The following is a 26326-nucleotide window of genomic DNA, read 5'->3' as shown; positions in this document are numbered from 1 at the left end:
CAGAATATTATTTTCTGTGGTTCAACAAAGAACTGTTGACACTTCAGTACTATACTGACTACGGCATTTGTCATCACCTTCCATTTTGGATTTAGTCGGGACTTGAACTCAGATTCATTATTGCTAGGACTTCTATTTTTTATAATTCTTGGATTATTCTAAGATTATTTTTGTATTTGATTCTTAAAACTGTAAGTTCTTTTCTCATTTGTACCTTGTTTTTCTAGGGAAATAAATTATTTTTTAAATTTATCAAAGCTTGTTGTCTTCACTTTTTCTTGTTACTGTTTAAAAGAGCCTAAACATGTAACAATATATATATATATATATATATATATATATATATATATATATATATATATATATATATATATATATATATATATTATGTTTTTATTGGTACATCAGCACATTAATGTTGGATGTGGGAGGTCACAGGTTCAAACCCTGGCTGAATCATACAAAAGACATAAAAATGGTACTGACAGTTGCCTTGCTTGGCACTCAGCGTTAAGAAGTTAGTGTTAGGGCTGGTCAGCCTGGTGTCAGAATAATGTGACTGGGTGGGACATTAAGCTATATGTCTGTAGCATGATATCTCAGTGCTATGCATCACTATAAACTGTCACACTGCAGACATTGTAGCAATATGACTGAAAAATTGTAAAAGCTATGTTAAAAATCCAAATCACACAAACACACACACACACACACACACACACACACATAGAGTAATGGTGGATATATGATGCCAATTAAAAGTTCTAAAAATATAGAAATATAGAAATGAAGACTTACACAAAAATCTTTACAAAGACAAACCCTTCCAAATTAATGTATTGATCAGTACCAATGATATTGTACCTTAGGCCTCTTGTGTTAAATTCTGTTCATTTGCATATTTTAACACATTATTTTCTTCTCAGAAGAAGAAGCTACAGAGAAAGACCGGTTACTTCAGTCACCAGGTGCAGAAGCAGGACCATCAACAAAAGGCATAAGAGAAGATTTGAGAGAGAATGAAATTTCAGATGAAGGTACTTTGTTGACGAAGCTGTTGACATTCATTTCTTTTCTTTAAAAAAGTTACCTTTGAAAACATAATGCGGTTTCACTATTCTACATACACTGCTCCCTCGATAACTCGCGCCCGGATAACTTGCGATCCCGCTTATAACGCGGTGTCCATCTTGGCTCCTGATTTTTTCCAGAGAAAATGTATTTAAAATATCTTTAAAATATGCTGAACATGAAAAAATTACAATAAGAATTGATAAATTAAACCTTGATACATTGCTCATTTTATCATCAAAAATGGTGATTAATGCCCGTAAAAATATAATCCATATTTTGAAATTTGCAAGTTCTAAAGAAGAATTAATTTCAGAGATCTCGAAAATGCTTAATTACGCATATTTGGATGCCAATTTTTGATCTGGGACGCAGAAAATCACTGAGGCAGGAGTCCTCCATACGCATGATATAGGTGCGCAGGAAAATTCAAAGATTTGCCGGTCCTGTTTCAGCCACCTGCTTTGTGGGAAAATGTGTTGATCAGTTAACTGTGCTGATATTTACAATGACAGAATTCAGTGACTGAAAGACTATTTGATGTACTGTTGCCATTTTATAAGAGTACATTAAAAAAAGAAAAAAGAACATGATGCAACAGCTAGGCGGCTAGTTCAAAGGCTTTGACTAGCGGCCGAGTGAGAAAATGTACTGATATTTAGTGATTGACTTCAGAGGCAGAAAGACCCAGTTTTAAAATCCTAGTGAGACCTCTGTTTAAAGATATCATATATTATGTAAGTTTTTATGATAAATAGTTATCAGTATACTGTAAATAAACAGTCTGGTGAAATAGTGATCAATGAAAACTTCTGGTAAATGCTAACAGGTGGCAACAGAGAATGAAATAAACACCAATTAAACGTCTTCCTGTGTGAAAGTCACGTTCTAATCCTTTAATTCCGTTTCATTGTAAACATTATAATCACAACATATTCTGTTCATTGAAAACATTAAAAGAGTCAATCAACCATCACATCGAAACCCATGAGTACTTCTGTGAGAACCTAATTACATGTACATGCCGGCTTTGTTTTGATCAACAACTTGGGGAAGTGTTTGTTGCATTAAAAAAAAAATCGATTACAAGAGACCTGGGGTGCTGGATTAAGGGTCTTGGAGCTGCCTTTGACGTAAAGCAAAACAGTAACAGAGACAACGACGATGATAGTGACTTCGAATGTTTCAGTGAAACTGATGGCATTAATGCCGAGGCTGTTTGGGAGAAATTCGTACAGACTCATGGTCCTGAGATGAGCGTTTCTGTTGATGATATGGAGGAGTGGATTTGTGCTGACAATGATTGCCCCACAGCTGAATACATGTCAGATGAAACTATAATTATTTCTATAGCGAACAAATTTGCAGCAGAAGACGATTCTAACTGGAGTAACACAAGTGTTGAAAGTGATGCAGACGCAGATGTTGCACCCCCCACCCCTCTGCACAGGAAGCAATCAAATATTTTGATATTGCCATAAGGTGGCTGGAGACCCAAAATGTTGACTACGTAAAGCTCATGCAGTTGAGAAATCAGAAGGATTTTGCTCGGCGGCAGAGAAACCAAGGAGTAATACACACAAAAAAATTAACTGATTTTTTTCAAAAAGTGAATTGATATTTGTCAAGCGTGGCACAAATGACAAGTAGTAACTTGTTCTAATTTACGTTGTTTTAAATTTGTAGACCAATTAAATACATCTGTACTGATTAACCCTTGTTTTTCTGTTTTCCATTTTACTTCTATCACATTCAAAAATATTTATCTATCGTTCGATTGACACTGTTTCTCGAAAAGAGTCGATCTTTTGTATATAAAAAAACATCTAATTTGGATCAAACAATAAAACTAGAATGTATCCAATTCAACATAAAAATTAGTGACGTAGTACACAATGTGTGCAGTGGTACACATGTTAAGCGAACGGAAACCACGTGGAATAATATTTTCGATGATCGCCTCAATATACTGTAATTTATCCTGAAATTAATGTTGTCCTATGAGGAAATAATAAAGTACACCGTTATGAAGAGATATTTATTAACATTTAATCTCAGAACGATTATAAAGTGAGTATTCAACAGTATAATCTGCCTACCCCCCCTTATTTCTCCGTTATGTCGTCAATCACTTTATTGGTTTTGGGCTTATTTTATAGGTCCCTCAATAACTCGCGCCTCATTTATAGTACGGTCGATGTTTCTGGACCCCGATGTGCACGAGTTATCGAGGGAGTGGTGTACTTGGAGGAATTCATTGACAACAATTATCCACAACATTAAATTCATCACAAAACAGTTGTATTATTGTTGGGTGTTAAGGTATGCAGTGTGACCCTACAAAATTGTTTTCCCGCCAAATATTTTTTATTTTATTTACTTCAAAAAACTGGGATAATAGTTTGCATGAAACAGAGTATCTTTTGACAGAGGTTGCCTTTTTGCATATACATGTATATTGTAATAGTGATCATCCATCTGTGTAATGATATCCATCCATCCATCACTAGGGGTGGTTTCCTTTTAACCTAAATTCAGTTTACACAGGATGAGATAGGGTGATCATTATTTTTTTGTATGATGTTTCAGGAGAAAGAGTAGGAGATGAAAGTGTAGAAGCATTGGTGCATCCCCTTGGGAAGGAGATGACAAAGGGCAAAGGTAATATTTGAATAGATAGTATGCAGACTCTTCTTTGTAAGCTAATCTCAGTCTACACCCATTTGAAATAGAGTGATTATATTTGGTATGAGGTTTTAGAAGGAAGTGTAGGGATGACAACATTGAAGCCTTAGTGCATCTCCTTGGTCACCATCAAAAGTCAATTTTTTCTATTTTTCTTTAATAAAATATTGATGACATGATTTCATTGCAAGTAACAGTGAAATTTCTTCTCATCTGTGAGGAAATCTCAGAGTGCCAACTCAGGAATTACAAATTAACTATAAACTAGCTTTTCATTAATAAAACGTATTTGTGAAACAGAATTTCACATCAAGTATTCATTTCGCTTGGTTGTCTTTTTATCTTTGATCACATGTGTGAATGAGTATGCTAATTTAAGGTAGTTTAATTATATTACATTCTCCCAAAAAATGTTGTCAGTGTTAAATTGATTCTTCTAAATGAGGTGACCTGACACTATACTGGGGCCATTAGCTCTTACACAGGTAACTTTGCATACCTTTTAACTTTTCAGTTAGTCCACCGCCATTATTCGATACAAAAGACATAATTCCCATGGTAATACAAGGACAGTGTTTAATTCAGTGCATTAATACAACAGATACTTACACAGATTAATTATCAAAACACCATTGGCACTTAATTAGGTTCTGAAAGAAACGCTCGAGAACATAGTTGTTACGGTAGATTGACATAGTTCATGTTTGAATACAACAGGGCACATTGTATTTATGATCGTTACACTTGAGCCAAACTAAAAGATATAACTAAAACGAATTTCACTTGATAAAAACATATTTAATTGGTATTTATTTATTAAAGTGCTGCCTCAGTAGGTGTTAGTAACAATTTAATTTATCAAAATTTCATTGCACACTGTTTATTTTACTGTGTACCAAGAATGTTGTTTGGAAAGAAATTTTGAAAAGTTGATAATTCCATAATGTTGATTAAAATTTCCAGGTCATATCAACTGTTTTTGATGATAAAACGAGTGATACATCAAGGTTTTAGTTACCAATTTTGATCGCAATTTTCTTTATGTTCAACAAATAAGGGTCAAACTTTTGGTACTTTCTAGTAAAAAAAAAATGGGATCCATGACTGACCCTGCATTATAAGTGGGTTCATGAGTTATCGGGGTGTAAATTATTGAAGGATTGGTGTATAGGGACCCTTCCTTGTAATTCATGTCCATCTACACCCATTAAGGAGAGGTGATTATATTTGATATAAAGTTTCAGGAAGGTGAGTAGACAAAACAAGGGTTGCAGATCCAGAAGGCCACTCTCCCGGGGGTAGGAGGGGATGGGGACAAAAGTCATATTTCTCATTCAAATGCATTCCCCACTCATATTACTTTAGGAATATTGGCATGCTACCTCATGAATCCAGGCCTACTAAATGATGAAAATTCATCTTTCCCTATCTATATCAATAGACAATGGGCAATAACTCTTGTCCATTACCTTCCCTTGATACCACCACATGTCACCAGCTTTTAGTTGCACTGCTGTACAGACTACACATGGTACAATTTATCTTCCAACAGTCCAGCCCATTTTGTGTTCCTTTGTGCCCATCCAGCATTCATTTTGGATTTATTGTGCAGATTTATCAATCTGCTGTAGGTTGTATGCATTATGTTACAATTTCTGCCAAGTTTTGAGTGATTTGTCACTTGTCAGAACTTTGTCTTGTATGACCACCAACCCACTACACTATTGTTGACCTTATACAAAGTCATTATGATGGAGCTCTTATTAGAAAAATTCTGAGTGCTGCTTGATAATTATACTTAGTTTATTTACATTTCACATTGTTTTGATAAAATTGTGGTTTAAGTATTAACTAATCATTGTGCATAAGTTTGTAACAGGGCCATTGGTTTCTGATATGGCACTTTCATTGATCTGTTAGTTATGACAGTGTTTTAGCAACCTAGTAATTACAACATATTACTAGTTCCTGTTTTAGTTTGCGCTTTTTCAGTAGAATGTCAATTTAAGAGATTTAAATGCAACTTCAGAGAATGGAAGTCTACCATGACTTTTGTTTTGTTTATACTGTGTATACTCTGTTGGGTAATTAGTCATAACTATTAGCTAGTTAGTCACATACTAATTTGCTAATTTATGCTTTCTGTTGTTTCAGGCAGAATGTTTACTATTGACATGAAATGCATGTTCACAGCAATCATTCCATTCAGCATTGAAGGGAAGGAAATCAAGAAAAACAACCTACAGTTCATTGTTGGTGATACCAACTCATTAGGGAGTATTCCCCAATTCTAGGCAACATAATTCTTTCATATCCACCATGGAATGGACTGAAGTTAGCTTTCAAGCCACCATGAAGGAAAATTTCTTTCTCAGGTGTTGGCTATTTCTGAATGCCCCCACCCTTATTGCTGCTCTAAAGAATTGGTATATCTCACTGAGGAGCAAAAAAACAGACTTTTGCCAACAGTCATCTTCAGATCCAATCTCCAGCACTTGACAAGAATGTAGTGTTTCATACATACACTCATCTGTTTTTTAAGGCAGGCAAATCTGCTCCATGCAAGTCAGAACTGATCACTAGGCAGTCACTAGGCAGTCTCACACGGGAGGCAGCAACAGCCAGGATTGTAATGGTCACTGAACAGGGCTGCTCACCATACCATGACTGAATTGGCCAGTCTACTTTTGATACAGTGTGTTGCATGTGTGCAATCTACATCATTCCTAACTTTTCAAACCCTCACTTTTTGGACAACCCTGTTTAGGTCACTGTTGCTTTGGAGGAAGAATAGAGGAAGCTTGGAGGCAGGCAGCTCAGGAACTGCCCTTCCATTTAATCAAACAGTCATAATCATGCCCAAGAATCTATCATTCCCACATCATCAGGGCAGTCCAGGTCAGCTGACCATTGGAATCCTGCTGAAGAAGCCCCTGGCAGAATTAATGTTAGTGTACCACCACCAGTTCTCATGGTGGGTGCACCCACCTGTTGTTGACCTTCACTACCATCAGCAACACCTGGAAACCAGGGGAATGGCCAGCACACATCAACATCCTAAAAATGAAGGCTGTCATCAATACCTTTTATTTCTGAAAAGATTGCCTCTAATTCAATAAATGTCCTCACTCTGTCCAACAACTATGTGGTGGTGACCTACCTCCTCAAACAGATATGCACCAAATCACATGAATTGTTTGTTCTGATTTGACATGTTCTGTGTGGATGCAACATTCTCTGTATAAACATACAGATCAGATGCTTTCCCAGCAGCATAAGTGTATTGGCCAAGAATCAATCCAGAGGTGATCATCTCCTTCGATGGAATGGTCCCTCCATCAATCAGTCTTCACTCAGATTTGTGCACTTTGAGGGCGTCCGATGAATGACATCTTGATGATGAGGTGGAATCAAAAGCTACCCACCCAAAGGGTAATGGCCTTTCCCTCGCCTTTGTCAGAATGACAAGTTTTTTCTGATAGCCCTCTCTGATGGGATAATCCCTAGGTCCCTGATCTACTCTTTGTAGCAATAGTACATCCATTAAGATTCTGGCCAACCCGAATCTTCTCCAGTGCCCACTGTCACGGGTGGTCCTCCCCTGCCTGGATCACCCTTTTCTTCTACATGCTTGGATCTCACCAGGACAGCCTTGTGAGTCAAACATATCAAACATTTGATTGTGGAGAGAATATCGAGAGTAACCAACTACATTGTCCTTCTGCATGCCTCTATCCCTCAACTGGCTGATTTTTCTCTGGCTCTTTGAGGAGAAACAGTTGGGCCCCAATTGCTACCAAAGTCTACTGCACCATGATATTAGATACATTCCAGCATTGTGGCAAATATGTTTTTGGGTGGGATAGAGACCTATAAGATCCCTTTAATTCAGGTGATGGGGTTTGATGGCTCTCAGAAAACCATTTGACTTCATAGCCCAACAAAGGTTACCTTCTGTCGATAGTCAAACAGTTGTTACTTGCTCGCTTTCTTCAATAGCCAGGTTAAGAACAGCAGCTATGCAAGATTCTCTTCGCACTCTCAAGCACTAACTTGAAGCCCACAGAGACAAGTCGTGGCATGCACAAATGCTTCTTTCTTTTTTCCAGTGTGAGCCAGAACACTGGATATCACCCATCAAGCCCTTTCTGAAGTGGGATGTACACTTGGTATACTCTGACATCTCATCAAATAAGAGTAGCCACATGTAGCTTACTGCTCCAAAGTTTCAAGCAATCCCTGTGAGCCAGAACACAGGATATCATGCCTCAAACCCTTTCATCATGGCTGAAGTGGGTCATACGCTTTGTGTACTCTGAATTCTCACCAGATCAGAGGTACGTACCTCATGTAGATTACTGCTCAGAATTTCAAGCAATCTCTGTGAGCATTGCATTTGAATACAATGTTTCAGTGCAAGATATATTAGAAGCTGTTGGCTGTCAGGCAGAGCCAACATTCTCAATCCTCCATTTCAGAGATTTGATGTTGTAGAGGCAACCTGGAATCTGTAGGGTCCAGTGGTGACAGCACAGAAGGCCACCAGACCCAACTGGAGCAATGAACACAGCCTTTAGCTTCACTGGATTCACTGTTAAAAATTATTTGGTCAAGAAGATTTCAATAATCATCTTCCTAACTATGCTAGGGTCACAGGTCAAGTGAGCAAGGCTGTGTTCCTTATGTAGTTAGGAGAACGGGTTATGGGAAATTCAGCCATTCTTCCCTAGAAGGATACCCAAGGTAGGGGTCAGATGCTTAGTATCCTCCCTAGAAGGATACCCAAGGTAGGGGTCAGATGCTTAGCATCTTCCCTGGAAGGATACCCAAGGTAGGGGTCAGATGCTTAGTATCTTCCCTGGAAGGATACCAAAGGTAGGGGTCAGATGCTTAGTATCTTCCCTAGAAGGATACCCAAGGTAGGGGTCAGATGCTTAGTATCTTCCCTAGAAGGATACCCAAGGTAGGGGTCAGATGCTTAGTATCTTCCCTAGAAGGATACTCAAGGTAGGGGTCAGATGCTTAGTATCCCCTTTTCCTATTACTTATTCTCCTGATGTAATGTTATTGGGGAACATATTTGAAGGAGAAAGCAAAGTTTTAAGTAAATTATGTTTCTTTTAGAATACTTACCCAATCACATTCATTAAAGACCCTCCCAACCACCCTGCCATGCAAGCATCCTTGTTAGAAATTAGCTAAGCTAAAACTGGCGACATGTGATGGTATCAAGGGAAGGTAGAGTTATTGCCCTTTGTATATTGTTATAGATAAGGAAAGACAAATTTTCATCTTTTAGTGGAGCTGGATTCACGAGGTAGCAGACTAATATTCCTAATGTAATGTGATTGGGTAAGTATTCTCAGAGAAACATAATTTACTTAAAATTTTGCTTTGCTCATTCGTAGAATTCCTTCTTGTAACTGGAACTTAATTTAAACTGATCAGTGGGGAAGGATCATAGTTGGTATGCTATTTCAGGAAGAGAAGGAGATGACAACAAAAGATTCAGGTCCTGGATGATACCTGGGGATAGGAGGTGGGGGGTTTAAAGTGATCATAACCCTGTTTAGTGTTCCACAATCTTTATGAATATTTCACAATGAAGTTTTAAACAAAATGTATGGGAATATAAGCAGGTAATTACAAAATCTTTTAGAACCTTTGATATAGAATTACACTGGACTTAGAATTTCCCAAATCTTTTGACAGATGAACAGGTATGTAGGATTTCTGGCTGTATTTTAGTAGCTGCCCACTCTGCTATTCCCAATCATACAATGATTTGTCAGAGAGATTCTCACAGGATGCACAATACTATTGCAAATTTAATTTGGCATAGAAAAGAATCCACTGCTTGGCTAAAAAAAACTGATCTTTCTTTACAGTGGGTCAAATTCAGAAGTATTAGAAATGAAGCTATAAAAGCCATGAGAAGAGCAAAACTTTAATATTTTGTGAGGTTCTCACATGCATTTCTTGCATGCTGAGATAGGGAATTGGTTGAGGCATTTGGCAACCATGACAATGCGGCCATTCCCAGCTCCATCAGTAACCACAGTCTGCTTCAACCCTTCTGCCAGTCCTCAGCAGTCATTGGCTCTGAAAACTCTCCTTCCCCACTTGGATGATTCAAACTTTTCATCTGTTCATTTGGAGGATGTTCAGACACGTGATGGCAAGTTTAATGCTCACCTTTTTAATACTCTTTTTATTGTGTATGATATTATTATGCTATCAACATACAACTGTATAAATACAACAAAAAAATAATGATATGATTTGCAGAAGTGAACTATATGACACTAATTACACAAACAATTGTCATATCAGCACATTTGAAGGTTAAAACAAACAACAACAATCCATGATTTATTGATATTGTTGAGGACATGACCCCAGGCAGTTCAAACACAGAACCCTGACTTTTGATCTCAACATGAAATGGAGCACACTTGCTGAGTGTAGCACCTTGACAATAATACAATGTTTTAAAATCTCCACAAATATTCAGCCAATCACAATTACATTCAGCAGGTAAGCCAGGTAAAACAGGTATCTTTTTCACCTCTTACATGATTTAACTTTTTTTTACAGTCTTTGTAACGAAGCATTATAAGGGCTGTGTATTTATCAATAAAGACACAAGCACCATTATACATGATGGAACAGGCAACACTATCAATATAGGAAAGAAACATAGAACAAAGACTACCATCCATGAAAATCCTGTTAGAGACAGTGAGGTAATTTTATTTTATTTCAGTTTAATTTGCATTGTTTGATGGCATTTTTCAATGATTATATGTAGTGTATATGTGTATTATTGTAATTTACCTTAGTCCAAAATCACCTGTCTGACTAGTGACATTTATTTTGTAAACAGCACAATACATAACTACTATTTCTTTATGATTGTGGATTAAATTATTCCGATCATTGTTAATTGTAATCATGATTCCTTTAGATTTAATTAAAGGTTCAATCTTTATTCTGAACTTAGAAAGTTTACATTCTAATACAGTTGTCCTCCTCGTATGAGGCAATGAGGCAAACTATTCTGCTCTGACAGAGTGGTCTTATGGGGGGGGGATGAGTCTCCTATCAGAGGTGGGGGACAAAATGATAGAAATTTATTGTTCAGTGTTAGGCAAAATGATCTCTAATCATGGCATCAGTTTTTCATGGGAGAAGTGTCTTTAGAGCCAGACCACTGTATGATACTTGATTATTGAAATCACTTCCTAGGTGGTGGTGTTTGGCATATGATTGATTTAATCATTGGACTGATCTGTATTTGGGCATATCCAAATTATTTGGAGGGTGTAAAAGTTCTATATAATGTGGCAACTATGAATGAAAACAGTAGCAAATGAGATTTTTGTGATTGATTCAGTCCACTGTGTTAAGGGGATTTAGAATTACCACAAGATTGTAAGCTATAGAGAATATATGCTAATACATAAATTGTCTTCTACTTGTAATTCTTTTTTTTTTTTAAAATTCAGGATACTGGTAGCCTTGAATCCATGAAGAGCACAAATGGGAGAAGCTCGTCACACAGTCCTGATAACCTGTCTCAGGAAAGTATGTACTTCACTTTATGCAATATTTTAGGTATTGATATGCATCCATGTAGTGCAGTTTGTATTTTTTTCATCTTGGAACCATGATAATGATATTGGGAAGCAAGACACAGCATGCACATTTCCAGTGACAGCATATTATCGTCTTTGTTATTAAGGTTTTAGCATTTTAAAGTTTTTCCTTTGCATATGTTTGTTAATTGACCAAACAAATTACAAGTTGGCCGTAAATATTCCTCTTAAAACATATTAAAAAATACAATAACAATTAAACATAACAAAAAATCAAAATACTTCTTCTTGGGTGTGTGCCAAAATAATTTATTATGGTAGGTCTATCCATCTTATCTCTCTTCTGGCAATGGTTGGCCGATTTTCATCAAATTAGGCTCCAAAGACTTCATGACCACCTTTTATTCCTTTATTATTTACAACACCTCAAAAGACATTAAGTGTCTGACTTTCAGGACTCGCGGTACTAATTCAACTCCAATGGTAAACATATGGAAACACTATCATATTCAAAATTCAATAACTTAAAATTTCTGGGTGCTGATGATGACACCTCTAATTCTTCATGCACATCTAACCTTGGTGCAAGCTTATGTGTGGAGAACACCATATGACCCGTGGCACTTTGTTTACATACATGTGCATGAAACACGTGTTATTGATTCTGCACCAAATGAATCAGGTGCTACTTTCAGTATTGAGTACTCCTGAGTCAAACCTGTAAAAATGCTAAAATTGCATCAGTAGAAATTTGTCAATATTTATTTTACATTACATATAGGATAAGCTCTCAAAAGATATTTTTCCTAAAATTTTAATTTTCATTATTAACCAATTATGGACCACCAAACCTGTAAATACTCTATTATTTCTTCACAAATTTCTAGAATAGTTCACAGTTCTTCCATATAATTAGTACCATGTATCCTTCAACTCCCCATGATCCAATAATCAATTAACAGTGAACACATATCATCTGTTCTTGAACAATTGATCTGCATCATGACACCAGTTGTTGTACTAGTGGAACATTTCTAGTCCACAGTAGACTGGTTCTCGCTGGTTTCTCTAATGTGTTGATACAACATATAAAAGTACAGTGTTTTGCCTTTTTAATTAAATTTTTAAAAAAAACCATTGTATTTTCAAAAGCAGTTGATTTAAATTATAAAACAGTATGTGTGGTAGTAGGCCTTTAAAACTATTATTGGCATATTGCCAGTAGAATCACATGTATGTATATCTCATATGAAATGGGTTAATAGGTAGTTGCAGTACTCGGCATGAATCATTTTGAAGATAAACCAGTTCCATTCTATGACATGCATGTTCACCTTTTTTACAATGCGGTCAGCATCAGTCATAGAATATTTGTGTTAGGTTTTTATTAAAATTTTTCATTTGTGTTTATGTCCTAAATGGTAAACCCATTGATAGATTCTCATCATGAAAAATGGTTTCACAAAAATTTCAGTTCTTAAATGTGTACCTTCACCAAAGTTTGTGGATGTCTTACGCTTTGGGTAAGAAAGGAAGTCTATTGATTTTAGAGTCAAAAGGTAAAAGGTCAGGGTCATTGTGATTCAAAGCAAGGTCAGTGTTTCCAATTATAGACACCAGGTATTCCCATCTCATTGTAAAACTTGGATTTTATCACATAGTTAATATATGCAGGGTACAGAAGAACAGAATATCTGACCTGTTTCAACTTTGCTTACATCAAGTCTTTCCTGTTGAAAGCATGCATATAATAGTTTTTGCAGTTGAATTGAAGTTGCATAAATCATCTAATATCCTACATCTAAGGACACAATATTATTGCCTTGCAAACAGTCATGTATGTACGTAGTCCATTCAACAAATCACATTGATGTCTTGCAAACAGTCCTCAATATATAAAGTCCCCTCAACAATAATAGGGCATAAAACCATCAAAACCATATATTAGAACACGAAGCAATGCTTAATTAAGGCATAAATTAAATTTACTGTTATCTTGTGAAACAAAATCTGCAGGAAATCATTAAAACTGAGCTCAAACAAGGCATCCTTCATTGGACTGCATGCCATTGCATATGTGTTTTACTTTATGTGAAGATCAAAGAGGATGATGTTAAAAACAGTTACAGTTTATTGATGTTGTCTTTACATTACTAGCTGGAATAAGATGCTGATTAAATAATGGTTTTTATTTGTCGCAAAACTGACATATGTACAGTTCATTTTCCAAGCAAATGATGGCACTCTTGACCCATAATTCCTTGGTTTGTCAAGTCTTCCACCCCCACCCCCATGTATTAGTCAGCCAATGAATTAGGCACATTCTTCATTTTCTCCTTGAAACGTACCTTAACTGTCAAGGTCAATCTGTATCCAGACTACATCCTGTAAGGCTTCTTATATATTTATTATCCCCAAGCTTTTTTAAAAGTTGAATTAGGGATATTGTGCTGCCCTCTACCTGTGTCTTTGTCTGCACACCCATTGATCTGCTTATGCCTAATATCACAGGGTGAAATTTCACAACACTCCATTTAGTCCTGTTTGCCCCAGTGTTGAGTATCTTTTAAAACAGTGTCAATCGTGGCTCCTGCCCCATGGGTCCATGTCAAATATACAAAAATACTAAAATACAAAGATACTTTAAAATTTTACAGTAAGAAGACACTGTCTTTTGTGATGGGTTTTGCATTATGACCCTTGGTTTACTATCTGCAGAATAGGGGTTGGGTAAGTGATGAGGGTTGGTGATGGTGTTGGGATATGCAGTGGAAAATTAGAGGATTTGTGATGGCAAACCATTTTGCAATTGCACTATTTTATTTTTTTCTATATGACAGAAACCCAAGAGGAGGGTACTGAAAGTCTATTTACAGACACAGAGTCAGAACACAGACCTGTGGAACATGAGGAAGTGGTTGAACAGCATATGGCAGAGCTTAAACTCCACACAGGTTTGAATATAATTCCTTATGTCAAGTATATTCAGATACAGTGAAACCAGCTTTTAAAATCATAAATGAATATAGGACTGATTTCCTTTAATGAGAAATAAAGGAAATTATCCAAGAGATCCTTGCTTCTTTTCCATTATAGGCAGGTCTCCTTTTTAAAGAAGTGTCTTCTAAGGCAGATTTCACTATAACTGAGATTGAGTGTTGACTGTCTATAGTTGTTCAATATTTTAGTTTGATTCTAAACTCAAATGGGGGAGTTAAGTGAATAGAACAGCAACCAAGACTAATATCAATGAAACCCATTAAATATATGGGCCCGAAAGATGGAATAGCCACTGAGCAGAAAGAGTTATTTCATTAACATATACAAATTTGCATTTGGAATTATTTGTTGTTGATTTTAACTTGAATTTGGATCTGACAGTGTTCAGATTGCTCCACATCATTTTGGAGTATGCCTCCACTCATTAACTTGTGCATAAACGAGGGCACAAGTTTGAATGGGACCACAGAAAGATTAAGAAAGGGATGGACATCAACAGGGTGAGGAGAACACGGGTGGATTAAGTGGTTGAATAATCATTTGATAAATGTGTTGGGAATAATTGTCAATAAATAGCTTTTTCTAACAAAGTTCTTCTGTGTAAATTACCTGTATTTTTAATATATCCAATCTCAGAAAGATCAATTAAAACATTGCTCCAAGTGGCTTTAATGCAAATAACATATGAAAATATTGTGTATGACATCACCATTTTGCTTGAGAATACAGGTAGATTCTGGTGTTACTTTAAAATCAAATAAAACAAGACTCTTTATTTTTTTTAAATTGAGATAACAAAACTTAGCTTTTGTAATGTAATATTAATGAAATACTGATGCTGTTATTTAAGTTACAACAAAACTTCTGCTCACCTTTGAACAAACATTTGAGTGCAAATTCAGTATTTTTAAGTTTAATGTAAACTGTGGAACTTGCTTCTCCATAATGAACCCTATGTGAAATGAAACTTTTCATGTAACTATTACACTATTCCATAATGAACCCTTTGAGAAATGAAACCTTTTCATGTACCTATTACACTACTCCATAATAAACCCTTTGTGAAATGAAACTTTTCATGTACCTATTACACTACTCCATAATGAACCCTATGTGAAATGAAACTTTTCATTTACCTATTACACTACTCCATAATGAACCCTTTGTGAAATGAAACTTTTCATGTACCTATTACACTACTCCATAATGAACCCTTTGTGAAATGAAACTTTTCATGTACCTATTACACTACTCCATAATGAACCCTTTGTGAAATGAAACTTTTCATTTACCTATTACACTACTCCATAATGAACCCTATGTGAAATGAAACTTTTCATGTACCTATTACACTACTCCATAATGAACCCTTTGAGAAATGAAACTTTTCATGTACCTATTACACTACTCCATAATGAACCCTTTGTGAAATGAAACTTTTCATTTACCTATTACACTACTCCATAATGAACCCTATGTGAAATGAAACTTTTCATGTACCTATTACACTACTCCATGATGAACCCTTTGAGAAATGAAACTTTTCATGTACCTATTACACTACTCCATAATGAACCCTTTGTGAAATGAAACCTTTTCATGTACCTATTACACTACTCCATAATGAACCCTTTGTGAAATGAAACTTTTCATTTACCTATTACACTACTCCATGATGAACCCTTTGTGAAATGAAACCTTTTCATGTACCTATTACACTACTCCATAATAAACCCTTTGTGAAATGAAACTTTTCATGTACCTATTACACTACTCCATAATGAACCCTATGTGAGATGAAACTTTTCATGTACCTATTACACTACTCCATAATGAACCCTTTGTGAAATGAAACTTTTCATTTACCTATTACACTACTCCATAATGAACCCTATGTGAAATGAAACTTTTCATGTACCTATTACACTACTCCATAATGAACCCTATGTGAAATGAAACTTTTCATGTACCTATTACACTACTCCATGATGAACCCTTTGAGAAATGAAACTTTTCATGTACCTATTACACTACTCCATAATGAACCCTTTGTGAAATGAAACCTTTTCATGTACCTATTACACTACTCCATAATAAACCCTTTGTGAAATGAAACTTTTCATGTACCTATTACACTACTCCATAATGAACCCTATGTGAAATGAAACTTTTCATGTACCTATTACACTACTCCATAATGAACCCTTTGTGAAATGAAACTTTTCATTTACCTATTACACTAATCCATAATGAACCCTATGTGAAATGAAACTTTTCATGTACCTATTACACTACTCCATAATGAACCCTATGTGAAATGAAGATTTTCATGTGCCTATTACACTACTCCAAAATAAACCCTATGTGAAATGAAACTTTTCATGTACCTATTACACTATTCCATAATGAACCCTTTGTGAAATGAAACTTTTCATGTACCTATTACACTACTCCATAATGAACCCTTTGTGAAATCAAACTTTTCATGTACCTGTTACATAATGAACCCTACGTGAAATGAAACTTTTCATGTACCTGTTACACTACTCCATAATGAACCCTATGTGAAATCAAACTTTTTATGTACCTATTACACTACTCCATAACGAACCCTATGTGAAATGAAACTTTTCATGTACCTATTACACTACACCATAATGAACCCTTTTTGAAATGAAGCTTTCATGTACCTTTTACACTATTCCATAATGAACCCTTTGTGAAATGAAACTTTTCATGCACCTATTACACATCCCATAATGAGCCCTTTGTGAAATGAAGCTTTCATGTACCTATTACACTACTCCATAATGAACCCTTTGTGAAATGAAGCTTTCATGTACCTATTACACTACTCCATAATGAACCCTTTGTGGAATCAAACTTTTCATGTACCTATTACACTATTGCAAAATAAACCCTTTGTGAAATGAAACTTTTCATGTACCTATTACACTACTCCATAATGAACCCTTTGTGAAATGAAACTTTTCATGTACCTATTACACTACTCCATAATGAACCCTTTGTGAAATTAAACTTTTCATGTACCTATTACACTATTCCATAATGAACCCTATGTGAAATGAAACTTTTCACATAACTATTACACTACTCCATAATGAACCCTTTGTGGAATCAAACTTTTCATGTACCTATTACACTACACCATATTGAACCTTTTGTGAAATGAAGCTTTTCATTTACCTATTACACTACTCCATAATGAACCCTTTGTGAAATGAAACCTTTTCATGTACCTATTACACTATTCCATAATGAACCCTATGTGAAATGAAACTTTTCATGTACCTATTACACCTTTTGCATGGTTTCTCCACTATTATTGATCACATTTTCAAATGAGTATGATAAAGAATTGATTATTGTTAGTTATCTTGTATGTATGTACAGTGTTCAATTTGTCAATTAAAATGAGTTGATTTAACACATGATCATGTCCGCTAGGTCTCATGCAGGTACAAATTGTATGCCTTTTACCTTTTTTTAAATTCTACCCCCTTTATTTGATTTGATGCAAAACACTAATGTAATTAAAAAAATGCAGGTCAACTTTTGATTGATTGTAACAATGTAGCCAACACTTCTGAAAGTTGGAGATCAAAACAGAGTTGGAACCTTTTTTGGTCTTAATGGAAATGTTTATATATGCATTGCTGTGACAGTTATTACAGATTTTATGATTTTTAATCAGATCTCCAGGTACTTGTAGATTGGGTTAATTGATGCTGATAAAAGGCCATTGGATAGTTACTCATGGCTATATTTATATAATACTGAATAAGCATAATTTATTAATGAAATGGTTATAAAAGCTAGGTGAGTGATATCTTGTTAACTGAATCTTGTAAATTTATGTATCTAGCTTTTTAATATTTAACATGTACACTATTGTCATTGAATTTTTGAAACGTTCAAATTCATATACTATAACAAAATCTTAAATTGTTTAGAGTGGATATTATCTTATCTACTGTACTCGATATAAAGATCATACAATGGTATTTTTTTCTATATTTTTATCAATTATCTGTGCAATGTTTAGGTAATGACCAATCCAGAATGCCAGAGATTTCCATGATTGGCAGCATTTCAGAGGAGACCACTGCTAAGTTGACTCAATCAGATCCACATGAAAGCATGGAAGAGGTGAGACCAGAAGAAGTGCGGAGGCCAATACAGGATGATGACAATGGCAGCAATGATGAAACAAAAAAGAAAGATTTCTTTAGCCAATAAAAGCAATAGAAAGCAAAGGAACATAAAAGTCAGTAATAACACAAAATGAATTGTACTTAAAAGTAAATCTAGCAAGTTTAACAAAATCTGCATTTGTTATTTTCACATTTAATGGCGGAATTTTTACACAAGAAACCAGAAGGTACTTTGCAGTTTTGTATAAACTGCATTATAACTATATTGTTTGTGCTGATACCTTTATGATATATATGTTCTTTAATGTTTACAATGTTTTAATTTATATCTATATTTTATTTTAGAGGTATGGACTTTGTAGTCTGAAATAAAGAATTCTTATCTTATCTTATCTTTGTTTAGCAGTTTACAACTAAAACAGTCCTTAGCTTAGAAGTTTACAACTAAAACAGACCTTAGCTTAACTGGCCATGAATGATAAATGGGAGCTTTTAAAAACTGGAGAGAACATTTCTGGCCTGATTGTGATAAAACTTGCTATATTGGCTTTTATCGTTAAATGAATTTTATTACAAATGAGACCTAAGCTCATTAGTGATTTGATCTTGCATCTGATTGACTAATCTTCTTACCACTTAAAATATGGTAATTCAAACTAAATTTTATCCAGACGTGGCTACTATCAACAAGATGCTGCTTGAGTATTATTGAATGAAATCTATGAACGAGATTAGCTGAGCCTGTTACCACTCTAGAGACTATTTTTAATGGGATTTTGATCAAACTTGGTACATAGGCTTCATTTGTAAAGATCTTGGATGAGTATGATTGATGATTGAAATCTATTTATGATAATGAGATGATCTTGCATTTTATAAGCTGAGATCATCAACACTCTTTTGACTATTTATGATCAGATTTTGATCAGAATATGAACAAGAATTATGCATATTTATTAGGTGATCTTGCATCTGATTGGGATGAGCTTGCTATCTCTCTACACACTTTGCTTCTGATCAGAATTTTATAAAAGTTGTTAAATAACTTTAGATCAAGCTCTGGAAAAGTTTGATTATAAGTATAAAAAAATCTATGCTTATTAATTATATCTAATATCTTTTGTAGGAATTTCCGTCAGAATATTGTAAAATAGTTAAAATCAACAATATATGTAAGTTGGGAAATAGATTACAATAGTTTGTATTCTTACTGTACCACATAAGCCTGTATATTGAAATGGTCAACTGTTAAATCAGTTGAATAATAACAAGTTCTTTTCGATCTCATGTTAATTGTTTTTTTTTATGATTTTGTTGGTTGGATCTGGCAAATGTAAAGCCCTGTATATATATCCTTAGTAATTTGTAAGACTGATACTTTTTTAATGATTTTGTTGGCTGGATCTGGCAAATGTAAAGCCCTGTATATATATCCTTAGTAATTTTTAAGACTGATACTTATTTTTATGATTTTGTTGGCTGGATCTGGCAAATGTAAACCCTATATATATCCATAGTAATTTGTAATTGATACTTATTTTTATGATTTTGTTGGCTGGATCTGGCAAATGTAAAGCTCTATATATATCCTTAGTAATTAGTAAGATTGATACCTATTCCTCACAACTTTAAATATTTAACTTTTGGTATTCAAAAATATAGAGTTTTTTTGCCATGGATATTTTTATGGATAGAGTTAATGTTATTAGTTCTATTGGTCATAGACCAGAAGAGTTTTGTTTTCCATGGATATTTTCATGGATAGAGTTAATGTTATTAGTTCTATTAGTCATAGACCAGAAGAGTTTGGTTTTCCCTCACCCAGTTTTACAACCCTCATTAGCACAAGCTGTTATTGTGCCTTGACCTCAACTAAACTACCTGGGGGATTGTAATGAAACTTTATGAACACACATTTATTCCATGGCCTACTTGGTCCCAAATAAAATTTGTGCTGCTCAGACATCCAGTGTAGCCACTGAAGCAGTCAAATTGAAAATATTGTTACTAATGTACTCATCCTAAATGAATGGTCATATCAAAATGGGGTTTTCACTGAAAGGCTAATTATGATCCCTAATTGATTGAAAATGAAAATGATGCTAATCTGATGTCCAATATGGCAACCATCTTGAAAAGTTTGTTGTCACTATTCCCCCTTAATGGAAAGTCGTATCAAAATCGGATTTTCACCAAAACAATTCTTTTGATGTCTAGTTAGTCCAGAATGAAAATGTCTCTTTTCAGACATCCAATATGGTCACCATGATAGCCATGTTGAAAATATTACTGCCACTCCTCTTGAATGGATAGTCATATCAACATATAGGTTTCACTAGAAGACTTCATATTGGTTGGTCCTAAAGTACAGTATCACAGTTCAGCAATGCAAATGAAACAGATCATCATATATTTTTGTACATTGTATTAGATGGAATAAAATCATAAACTCACCAAGTTATATTTTCAAGTTATTCCCCAATGAGCTCAAAACAACATTTGAAATCCAGTGGTTTCCATATAAACAGTGATTATTTAATGATGTCTACTTACTGTAAGTGAAATTTATATGTAACTAAGGCATATAGTGACTAAAGATCACTTGCATGTGCAGCAGTTGGTGGAAGATAATTTGTTCCTAAGGATTATTTCAAATTTTCAAACAAACAACACCAATCTGTGTTAGAACTTCCCCACTAAATCAGATCCAACATGAAACATGGCAGGAATTTCATACTGAGTATAGGAAGCAAATGAATTTGTGTCAGTTTTCCTTACTTAGAATCTTCTGGCTTTAAAGTCATAACAATATCATGTGAGCTGTATGTTTCAGAACTTTCTACATTTTAGCAAGCCTTTCTTGTGACATGAACTTTTTGTTACAATGTTTGCAACTAATTAAAGTTTGCAACTAACCAGAAGGGTGCTGGTTTGAATCCTGCTCAGACCAGTGAGGTTGGCTGCTATAGTGTGTCCCTGTGCAAGGCTGTTTGTTCATTTTGCTTCAGGATGATAAAACCTATCATGTGATCATCTACCATTAAACCATTTAAACATCAAACAAATAAAAAGTCAAACTTGAACAGATCCTCGAGATGTGTGAAGAAGAAAAGATTTAGCACTACTCATTCTATTGCCCCTGGTGCTTGCCCCTTATTTCTTGATACACGTTCAGTTTACTTATTTTCCTTTCAGTATCTCTATAATTTCTAACTTTGCACAAACTGAGCTACGTCTGTTGAGTCGGTCCACTTTTTGGGTCAACATACTAATGTAGATGTTGATATTAATATGACTTCGTCTCAGATTTCTCAATAATGTGAAAGATTTCTTGGATCAGTGATAATTTTCTTGCTTCCATTCAGTAGTCATGGTGTGATCACGTTAGTCTTTTCATGATGACACATTGAGTAGCATGGTATTACTATTTCAAATTCAACATTGGTTTTATGAAATATAGATAGAACACTGGTAATTTTCGATTTGTCAAGAAAGAACAAATACTTTAGAAAATGTAATGAATGCAAGGGTTGACAGACTAAGAGTCTTTAAGAGCCTTTGGAATTATATAATATTTTGTTTCTTCTTCCTCTGGTTAGCAGAAACTTGTAAAACAATAATTTAACAAGTTGACATATGCTTTGCAGAGACTTGCAACAAAATAATGTAACAACTTGACTTCTACTTAGCAGAGACTTGCAAAACACAATGTAATCCCTTGGCGTCTGCTTGGAAGAGTGCAAAACAATAATATAATGCCTTGATTGGAAATTGTCATCATAACTGTGTTTTCAACTTTCTTGTTTCCTCCCATCAGCTTTAGAATGTAGAGTAGGCAAAATGGACATCCTTCGTATGGGAAGAGGCAATTCATGGAGGCAAGCCTTTTGAGCTGGGATGTGTCCTATGATGGTGTTCCAGTTACGAAGGTCTTGGTCTTTTTAAAAGAGATTGGTGTATATAAATAAATTACTTTTGTATTTTAAATATTTGCCTTTATCTTTTTGTGTGCCTTTTTTCTGGATATCTAAACTTAATTGGCTTTATAAAGGCAGAATTTTTCATGTATTGTAAACATTATGCACACACACACACATGTGTAACTACTGTATGTTTATGTGTAGTCTTATTTTTATTAGACCTACCATTGAAAAGACATTCTTTTTCTTGGAGTATTGCCTGTTTCTGCCAAAAACTGAGCAAGTTTATTTAAAATATTCAAGATACTGATAGTATCTTGAATCAGAAAAAGAATTTGTCTCTAATAAGAATGTCATGTGTATTATAGCCTGATATACATAATGAGATTTTTGTGTAATGTTCTGTATATGTTTTATCAATATAACCAGTGTTATTTATTTGTAAATTTTGGGGGTATTTCATAGATAGATTGTCAGAAACTTTTTCTCTTACATTTTTTTCATTGTGATAAGTATTTTATAGTGGCACACTGTTTTACAGTTAATATTTTCCTTTTGTTGGATTCTTTTACATTAACAAGCTTGTGTATGCAGAATAGAATGTATTTTATTTTGTAAATATTTTTTAAAAATCTGTGTGTTTGGATGTATAACACACTTTTTATCCTTTCTACTATTTACATCCCATTTTCTTAGAAGAAAATAGAAACAGAAAAGAAAACAACCAAGTAAAATATAAAAATGATTGCTAATCTGCCAAAGCATAAAGTTTTCATTTCACTCTCATTTATGATATTGACCATTAACACAGTCAAGTGATTTAAATTCTTATCTTGGTTCATCATTGAACTTTGATATTATTAAATTAATAATTTTAAGAAAACTTGCTTTTTTATTTTGTAATTTAAGCTGTTTGTGGGAATGGGAATAAGTAGAATGGATAAAGCCAGGTGATGCATACCTGGCACAGGGGTTGTATGTGAAAAATTATCTGCATTTTAGATCACACAACAGGAGAAAATAAGCCAATTTATTACACAATTTAGTGCAGACACTTGTTATTTTCAAGTGACTGGGTCAAAATGGATCTTGTATGTTATTATTACATTTATGGTTTAAGTAATAAAAATGGAGATCCATGTATATACTTTCATTGCCTTTATAAATTGTGCTCATATGTCAATTCAGATTACTTTTGTCATTTGGTATAGGATCAATTTGCACTGTGATATAACTTTTCAATGTATGCAGTTTTTACAAGAATAATTTGTCTCATAGTTTGGATTTGCAAGCTATGCTATTGGCAAATGAACCATACTTGATGGTTGTGTGCCTCGATGTGGATTTGTAGACTATGCAAATGTGCATATTACTTGTCAAATGAACTGTACTTGATGGTTGTGGCTAAATGTCATGTGGTGAGATAATTCAGGAGCCTGCTAAACATGTGTTGGTCTTCAAATTTACACTCATCATATGAATATATTTTGCCACATTGCTAAATGATGCCATAATTATTAAGTCTCTTAGTTCATAAGGAAGATATATTCTCATTTATTACTGGCACAAGTATAAAACTTCTATTCAATTTGAAATCAAACGTTTTTCCTACATTTGTAATATTTTCAAAAAATAATTCCTGATAATATTCTTTTTAGGATGTAAAAGTTTGGCAGGCCTGATCACATACCTCTGTTAAAATGTAAATAGCTGATTGACCGTATTAAATTATTAATTTTGTTTATCCAGTAAAGATATGCACATGAATATAAAAGGAGGCATGTATCTAATTGGTTGAGTAGATTAGCCATGTATGTGTGTGTGTATATATATATATATGAACCACCTGTTAATAATGATTATTAGTGGCAGGTAGTGTCAAGTTTCATTTCAATATTTTATACTATATTCATCAACAGGCAAATCAATTCCAAACTACCACCAATATTTTATGTTCCCCATGAACATAGTGATCTTTTATTGATGTATATATATTGCAGTCATTTTGCACTATTAACTTACATCACATCCATTCCGAAAATGATGATATCATTGTTTTTTCAAAAAAACAGGACATCAAATAGATCTTCAAGTTTGTTTGTTTTTTAAATTTTGTTTGCAATATTTGACTGATAATAAGGACAGCAAACAAAAACTGCAACACTCTCAGTTTATACATGATAAAACATTTTAGTTGAATGTGGCAATCCTGTGTGTGCTTTTGTTGTTTCTTATTGTAACAGTGGATGAAGCACATGCAAGCAAGTTGTAGAAGTGGTCATGTAATAAATCAAAATGGATACAGGTAAGTATTCCCATTACTTGATGTAGAAGTGGTCATGTAATAAATCAAAATGGATACAGGTAAAGTATTCCCATTACATGATGTAGAAGTGGTCATGTAATAAATAAAAATGGATACAGGTAAAGTATTCCCATTACATGATGTAGAAGTGGTCATGTAATAAATAAAAATGGATACAGGTAAAGTATTCCCATTATATGATGTAGAAGTAGTCATGTAATAAATGAAAATGGATACAGGTAATTATTCCCATTACATGATATAGAAAGTGTTCATGTAATAAATGAAAATGGATACAGGTAATTATTCCCATTACATGATATAGAAAGTGTTCATGTAATAAATAAAAATAGATACAGGTAAAGTATTCCCATTACATGATGTAGAAGTGGTCATGTAGTAAATCAAAATGGGTACAGGTAAGTATTCCAATTACATGATGTAGAAGTAGTCATGTAATAAATGAAAATGGATACAGGTAATTATTCCCATTACATGATATAGAAAGTGTTCATGTAATAAATGAAAATGGATACAGGTAAAGTATTCCCATTACATGATGTAGAAGTAGTCATGTAATAAATCAAAATGGATACAGGTAAGTATTCCCATTACATGATATAGAAGTGGTCATGTAATAAATCAAAATGGATACAGGTAAGTATTCCCATTACATGATGTAGAAAGTGTTCATGTAATAAATGAAAATGGATACAGGTAAAGTATTCCCATTACATGATGTAGAAGTAGTCATGTAATAAATCAAAATGGATACAGGTAAGTATTCCCATTACATGATATAGAAAGTGTTCATGTAATAAATCAAAATGGATACAGGTAAGTATTCCCATTACATGATATAGAAAGTGTTCATGTATTAAATCAAGTACATAAATATAACACCTAAGTTTGCAGTAAGTATGTATGGAAAAAATGACTATTTCTTCATTTGTATTTTTTGGCTTTATGATAGGTATAGAATTTTGATATAGCTGTGAGACATTTTTTGGCAGAAATGATAAAAAGAGTAATTCTGTTAGCAAGTATTGTGATGATATTACAAGATCACTTGTATTTGTAAATTTTTGATGTAGATTTTACTGTTGCACATTTTTTTTACATTCCACCAATCTGATAGCATTATTGCATTTGAGATTCCACCAATCAGATAGTGTGTTACATTTGCATATGTATCACAATAAAGTCTTTCTGATGGAATATTTGCAAAATAAATGCTGTTCTTCAACATATCCAATCGTTTCCATTGTCTGGTCAGTAGATATCTGTCATTTGATATTTTGATAATGCAATACTGTGTATTTGACAGGTATAAACTTCACTTGATACACCTCTTTTTTGGAAAACACTTGTGATAATGAGCATTTGTGATCAAAGGGAGTTTAAATGAAAAGCATGTATTTTATTGATGCCAAGGTTTTCAAGTCTGTGATCTGGATTGATAATTGTTTATATCATATCAGTAGATATTACATGATACTCCATATCTTTCATTTTTTTTAATGTTTGTATATTTTTTCCATTATTTATATGTGAATAAAATGTTTGTACATA

At 34.1% G+C, this 26326-nt stretch overlaps 2 protein-coding genes across 2 annotated transcripts in view; both read left to right on the top strand.

The window, feature by feature from the left end:
* The window catches only part of LOC149804343 (uncharacterized), a 43236-nt gene extending 42155 nt beyond the window's left edge, over nt 1–1081 (top strand). The window contains exon 12 of the mRNA XM_089932235.1: nt 927–1081. Within this exon, the coding sequence (XP_089788361.1) occupies nt 927–1081 (155 nt within the window). The remainder of the gene's footprint in view (nt 1–926) is intronic.
* LOC149804342 (uncharacterized) lies at nt 783–26326 on the top strand. Its single transcript, XM_089939116.1, has 6 exons — nt 783–1037; nt 3661–3732; nt 10354–10502; nt 11265–11343; nt 14195–14308; nt 18421–26326. The coding sequence occupies exons 2-6, from the start codon at nt 3717–3719 to the stop codon at nt 18612–18614; spliced, it is 552 nt and encodes a 183-aa protein (XP_089795242.1). The 5' UTR covers nt 783–1037; nt 3661–3716; the 3' UTR covers nt 18615–26326.

The sequence above is a fragment of the Sinohyriopsis cumingii genome, chromosome 2 (assembly GCF_028554795.1).
Source record: "Sinohyriopsis cumingii isolate HCF-2022 chromosome 2, ASM2855479v2, whole genome shotgun sequence".
Taxonomy (NCBI): domain Eukaryota; kingdom Metazoa; phylum Mollusca; class Bivalvia; order Unionida; family Unionidae; genus Sinohyriopsis; species Sinohyriopsis cumingii.
This window is presented reverse-complemented; position numbering and strand designations above follow the sequence as displayed.